We start from the raw sequence: 6,922 nt of genomic DNA, 5'->3' as shown, positions 1-6,922 counted from the left end.
AAACTTGACCGGGATTTTAAACTGTAGCATTGGATCTGAGTATCTGCAATGGATTAATTTATTAACACATCAAATTTCGCCTCTAATGCCTTTTTCTTAAAACAAAGCATTGATCTTTGAGATTACAGACAGTATATGCAAACAAATGCAAAACTTTCAAGTAAAAAAAATAAAAATTATACAATGAATGGAAGAGCCTTGGGAAAAGGTGATGAGCAGAGAGATCTGGGAGTGCAGGTCCATTGAACCCTGAAGGTTGCTGCACAGGTGGTTAGAGTGGTCAAGAAGCATATGGTATGCTTGCCTTCATCGGACGGGGTATTGAGTATAAGAGCTGGCAAGTCATGTCAAAATTTTACAGAGTTTGGTTCGGCTGCATTTAGAGTACAGTGTACAGTTCTGGGCGCCACATTACCAAAAGGATGTGGACGCTTTGGAGAGGGTGCAGAGAAGGTTCACGAGGATGTTGCCTGGTATGGAAGGTGCTAGCTATGAAGAGAGGTTGAGTAGGTTAGGTTTATTTTCATTAGAAAAAGGGAGATTGAGGGGAGACCTGATTGAGGTCAACAAAATCATGAAGGGTATAGACAGCATGAATAGAGACAAGCTTTGTCCCAGGGTGACGGATTCAATAACGAGAGGTCATGCTTTCAAGGTGAGAGGTGGAAAGTGTAAGGGGGATACACGCGGCAAGACCTTCACACAGATGGTGGTGGGCGTTTGGAACACGTTGCCAGCAGAGGTGGTAGAGGCAGGCACGATGGATTCATTTAAGATGCGTCTGGACAGACCCACGAGTAGGTGAGGAGCAGAGGGATACAGATGCTTAGGAATTGACCAACAGGTTTTGATAGTACATTTGGATCGGCTCAGGCTTGGAGGGCCGAAGGGCCTCTTCCTGGGCTGTAAATGTTTTTTGTTCTTTGTTTTTTGAAAAGCAGTATGTAAAATCGAATTTAAATGTCCAATCAAACATCGAAGGAATATCTGCGTAAAGCATTTTTTTTGCACAAAACAAGTTTTGAATCGAAGGCAACTTCGATGATTTACACATAACAAAGCGGTTCAAGACTAACGCGAGAAGGTCTGCTCCATCCCGAGGGACGAAGAAAAATTATGTGATATTCAGTTTCAGCTACAAAGAGATTCGGCTAAAATATATTGTCTTGTCCACGGCTTTTCCACATGATATGATTTGTTTTCTTCCATAGAGATTTCGCCACGTTGTTTAGCTCTTCTCTAAATTTGTTCTGGGTTGCTGCATAAATGCATGAGTTCAGGAAACAACTCAACAACTTCAACATATTTCCTGTTTCAGTCGCGATGTATTCAGGGTTGCTAAAGTCACCTCGGTAATAGTTAGGGTGTGACAATCTGGTAATGACCAAACTCACCGAGTGCGTCAACCAAAGCAATATGAAACTGCCTGATACCGATAACAATAAAATAATGGACTTCCTCCGGTTTTCCATCCCTGATTGTTTTGGCTTCTCAGTTCTATGGCCCTGGAGTCCTACGTGAGTCCTATTCGCCACGACAACACGGTGGATGGTTAAAGAATTAAACAAGAAAATTAGGAGAAATGGAAGCCAAGCAGCCCAGGTGCTGTAGAACCAGACAAACGCCATTCCGGGAGATGAAGCAATGAAAGTTACACTTGAATGGCAGCCCCATTCAATTTGATTAATGATTTGCACTGGTTCATATGCAAACAAAAGCGGGATGTTCTTTAATAAGATCAGAACGGAGATGATTATTAATATTGTGATTGCAGTTTTCTTTGTGCAATATTTTGTCTTTAACTTCTGACAGCAGATCGCCACAAATCTGTCAAATGTGAAGGAAACGGTGAACCAAACAGTTAGATCCACACCGATGGTAATCATGTATACAATGAGCTTGCACACAGGTGTGTGGGACAAGAAGGAAAATGGGAAGTGATAACTCAAAATACGATACACTATAATACTATTGATAATAACCAATAGATCCGATGTTGCCATGGCCACCATGTAAGCCGAGATGCAGTTGGAAAGACCACAGTTTCCTCGGAAAAGAATTAAAATAGTCATCATGTTCGCTGTCAGAGAAACAGAAATGATCGTTAATATTGCAATGCATTGTTGAAACAGAGGAAAAAATACTTTTGAACACATTCTGAGTGATTTACAAAATAGAAAATTTACCCAAGCATTTAATATGCCGTTCCAGTCATCATTCTATGTGGTATTGTCGGACTATCTTAAGATCAACAGACATATTTTCAGAGGACTCTTATGTTGAATTATTATTGCTAAACTACTAATGCTTCGAGAAAAGGGGAATAGGAAAAATTGTCTCGACAGGATTCTCGATATTGTCCTTGTAACACTAAGACATACAGTATGTGGCATTAACATTGTAAAACGAAACTCAATTAAACACAAACTGATTGAATGGTTTACCTGGAAGACTAAAAGCTGCGAGAAGTGGATAGTAAATCTCTTTCAACAGCAAAATCGGTGCTTTTGCCATTTCTGAGAATGAATGTCTTCAGCAGAGGCTGAAGGTCGTTGACTGGTGTGTGGCCAAGGTATGGAAAGGTAATGTGCATTTATACATGCATCAGACCTCTAGAGATGAAATTACCTCAAATCATCACTGATACTACTTACATTCACCTGTGCAAAGAAAACAAACTTTACTTTTGCATAATACTCGAAATAAAGTATGATCTGCACCTGGCATCGTTGACTTCATTTCCATTGCCTTTTCTGTTCACTGGATTCTAATGTCATGTCGTTTACCTTATTTCTGAATTTTGACCATTTTCCTTTGCGTGAAATAATCTTGCCTCATGAGTTGGCATCTAGGTCTTTTTTGTCATTGATCAATTATCGACTGTACTCTTCTCTGGCCAATTGCCAATTGTTACATCAGTAATGCAGATGGCGGCTCATCACAGTCTAACCATTGTCCAGTTTCTGAAATTGAATCCTCAGTCATGATTAATGGACAAGTGAATATTAAACGATTGATTACCATCCTGGAGATTCACTGCTCTCCACATCCTATTCAATAAAACTAGTAATTTTCTTTCTTGCCTTTAGCAATTCCATCCTCCCAGCCAATAACACATTCTAGTCAAGGTGGGAATTACATAATTCATGTGATAGCCTGGAAATGAACACCGAGCATTGAATGAATCTCAGTGTTTCTTTCAGAAAACAAAAAGAAGCTACTAATGTTTAAGAATATAGAGGAGGAATTGAATATCAACACATCAGGAATGAAGTAGTGTCAGAGAAATTAGTTGGGCCATATAATCTCCTGGTCCTGATAAACTGCACTTTGGAATCGAAAAGGTGTAACTCGAATTGTAGTAGAAAAATTGGTTTGAATTTTTCAAAACGAAATAGAATTCGGAAAGAGTACAAGAGGATTCTAAAACTGCCAACGTGTCGTACGTTTTGAAAAATAAGGAACGTGACCAATTATTTTTAACCGTGAGACAAACTGCTGAACACCTCTTGTTGAAGACAGTGCAACAGATTCAACTGTTCAGTTAAAAACAGGAGTCCACGTGGAAAATCACAGATTAATCAAGCAAAAGCGACATGGTTCCAGAAAAGGAAAATAATTTCTGAGAAATTGGTTCGAACTTTTCGAGAAAGTCTGACATTAATCGCAAGGAACAGAAACAGTCAGAGTGTTCAAACTAACAGAAGGCTTTTCGCAATGAACCATGCATAAGGATAATACACAAATGTCCGTGGTATTGGGGATAGTATATCAGCATAGTTTGAAAACTTGATATTTGGCAGGAAATAACAATTGGTCTTCAGGAGTGAATTTCGGAAATGGTGATCTGTATCGGTAGGTTTTATCAAGGCTTCAACAAAGGTCACTCCTGGTTCTACAAATGTTTTGTAATCGACGTTAATAATTTGCAGGAAGCAAGGGAATGCACTTTTGCCAAATTTTCAGACAATACCAACAACAGGTGACATGGCAAAATCTAAGGGTGGTACAACCAATCTACGGAGCGTAACTGATGGGTTAAGTAAATGGGTTTAATTATGCCCACCGGAATAAAAAGTGAAAACTAGAGAAGTTGATCATGCTGAAAGGAAGAACAAGAAAACGCAGCATTATTTAAATGAAAATGACGGAAAAAAGATGCAGAACATAAATGCTTGAAACATAGGAATGCACTGGGAGGTGCAAGAGGTATTTAGGAAAACTAATTGAATTTTGACCCAAATTTCATAGGGGTTGGATTAGAAGAATATGTAATAGTTACTGCAAAGTGCTGGTGAGGCCACATCCGGAGTCCTGTGAACAATTTCCATCTCCTTATTTCTTTAGGGGCAGTTCACGAAATTTCAGATACACAATCCCCGGTGTGGAGGTTCTGGCAAATGTGCAAAAGCTTAATGGAAATCTGCTGTGGGAAGTTTAGAATTATGAGAGATGATGTCATTAAATGTGTAGAATTCTGAAGGGACTTGACGAAGTAAATGCTGAGAACACGTTTTTCTTTATCGGAGGGTCCAGAATTAAATGATATTGGATCAGAATAAAGGCAATTCAATTTAACACTCAGATAAGATGGAATTTCTTCTTTCAAAGGATTATGCCTCGGGGCCCCTTGCCCCAGTGAGCTGTGGGTAAGAGTCCAAGCTTCTATTTAAGGCTGAGATCGATAGATTCTGATCACGAAAGGAATCAATAATTAGTGCAAAAGTCAAGAATGGGAGGTGAACAATATTGGGTCGATCGTGCTGCTGTTGCATGTCAGAGTCAGCTCGAGAAGCTATGTGGTCTATTCATGTTCATACTTCCTGAGACCTGATGGAATTCATATGTACGACTTATCACCTCAAACCGTATTTGGTTGCTATGTCCATTGCCAGGTAGAGAATTATTTTGTGTTTTTGCAGCGTGAACTGATCAACTATTGCCTCCTTAACATCTTAGCAATCACCACGAGATTACTGGATATAATTTTGCTCGCTCAGATGGAATGTTCATTCTCGGACATTTCGTCACCATATGAGAAAACATCATCACTGAGCCTCAGGCGAAGCACTGGTGTTATTGCTCACTTTCTGTCCATGTTCTTCGGTTTCCTCGGGCTGGTGATGTCATTACCTGTGGTGATGCCATTTGCTGTTATTTTTCTCAGAAAATGTTCTCATGCAGCTTCGTGTTGGCTTTGGGATGGTTGCTTCTGCAGTTCAGTACTTGGTCCCCATTCTCCTGTGACATTTAGGAATTGCACATTGTTGTGGTTTGAGTCATCTTTTTCCTCTTCTTCCACAAACGAAGCTGCATTAGAACATTATTTCACGAGGCACCGCACACGGCAGCATAGGGGAACTACAAAGTGCCAAAGAAAGCCGTATTCAAAATAGCAGGCACCCAATCTACCCACTCCTCTCTCTCCTCCCTGACCTATCACCTTCATCCTCTCCCCCACTCACCCATTGTACTCTATGCTGCTTCCTCCCCACCCCCACCCTCCTCTAGCTTATCTCTCCACGCTTCAGGCTCATGCCTTTATTCCTGATGAAGGGCTTTTGCCTGAAACGTAGATTTCGAAGCCCCTCGGATGCTGCCTGAACTGCTGTGGTCTTCCAGCACCACTAATGCAGAAGCTGGCTTCCTGCATCTGCAGTCATTGTGTTTACCCAATCAACACAGCCCGTCGATTTCTGAGCAGCAATCCCGAACAAGCAGACAAACCCGTGCAGAATTCCTGGCCACTACATCAAACCCATCTCAGAAATGACTGCTCTAACCACTTTGGCATGATTGTCACCCACAAACACACGAACAGACTAAAACAGCAGCTAATGCACTTTTTTAAAAAACCTGCACAGACAACAAGCAAAATAAATATCATGTACAAAATACTATATTCGACAAATACGCAGAAAACTAGTCACCAGATACATGAACATCAAATGGCCACTAAACACATGACCCACTATCTCTATTTCCTTACATAAGATGAGGGAAACGAACGTTTTAAAAGAAATGGGAGTTTGCCTAATGTTTTCAGTGAAATCGATGGTAACAGGAAATGGAGGATAAGTGAAGTGAACGTTCAGAGGGTGTTAGTAAATTGACAACAACTGAATAGCAAATGAACTGAGGCAGCGAGATTAATGCAAAATGTAAAACAAATGGCGCTAGAGACAAACCAAACATGGCTGCTTAACATGCGCATAAGAGCGTCTGACCAAAGGAACAAGTTATCCAAAACTGTGTAATCTAATTATGGATGAGACATCATACCACGTTGTAAAGGAGATGGTTTCAAAACACAACGGGAAGCAAAGACCGTTTTCTGTTTACAAATACACAGCAGAATGGTGGGGTTGTATGTCACGAGGTATGGGTCCAACATCATGGTTGAAGCCATCTTCATGGGTACAGACCTTGGCTATCAGTTTCTGCCTGGCAAGTCTGCGTTGTTGTGTATCTCAATGACTCCCTTGGAGAGCGCTAACTTCAAGGTGCAGACTGAATGTCCTTGATCACTGAAGTTTTTCCCAAGTTGGAGTGAACATTTCTTTCTGGCGATTGGTTGTGTGGAAACCATTTCTCCATTGTTGCAGTGACTGCATGGTCTTGCCAGTGTAGAATGCCTCAGATCATCCTTGTTTGCAGAGCATGAGGTAGGCAATCTTGGCCCAGTCAAATCAGTACCTTCCTTTTACATGGTGAGTGCTGATCCCACATATGATAATAGCATCCATGTCGATGATTTGGCAGCGTTGTGCCATGTTGTGGTCGCTGTTGTCCTGAAGGCTGGGCAGTTTGCTGTGAACGGTGGTCTGTTTAAAGTTTGGAGGTTGTTTGAATTCAATATGACATCAGGTTGACCTTGGTGAGGTATTCGCCACCACCGATGTCATGTTAAAGGCTTCAAATA

The 6,922-nt window shown here is 40.9% G+C and overlaps 1 protein-coding gene across 1 annotated transcript; it reads right to left on the bottom strand.

The window, feature by feature from the left end:
* Positions 1–1,151: 1,151 nt before the first annotated feature.
* On the bottom strand, positions 1,152–2,514 carry LOC148138822 (putative G protein-coupled receptor 139). Its single transcript, XM_087981375.1, has 2 exons — positions 2,445–2,514; positions 1,152–2,080 (listed from the first exon to the last, which is right to left on the bottom strand). The coding sequence occupies exons 1-2, from the start codon at positions 2,512–2,514 to the stop codon at positions 1,152–1,154; spliced, it is 999 nt and encodes a 332-aa protein (XP_087837501.1).
* Between the last annotated feature and the right edge of the window lie 4,408 nt (positions 2,515–6,922).

The sequence above is a fragment of the Chiloscyllium plagiosum genome, unplaced genomic scaffold, assembly GCF_037043375.1.
Source record: "Chiloscyllium plagiosum isolate Xiang-an unplaced genomic scaffold, Cpla_swu_hap1 HiC_scaffold_39, whole genome shotgun sequence".
NCBI lineage: Eukaryota > Metazoa > Chordata > Chondrichthyes > Orectolobiformes > Hemiscylliidae > Chiloscyllium > Chiloscyllium plagiosum.
This window is presented reverse-complemented; position numbering and strand designations above follow the sequence as displayed.

Excerpts from the sequence above, each read along its gene's own strand:
- LOC148138822 (XM_087981375.1), bottom strand. The coding sequence starts at position 2,514 with ATGGCAAAAGCACCGATTTTGCTGTTGAAAGAGATTTACTATCCACTT. Across the intron at positions 2,081-2,444 it reads CGCAGCTTTTAGTCTTCCAG|CGAACATGATGACTATTTTA; the intron begins GTAAACCATTCA and ends TTTCTCTGACAG.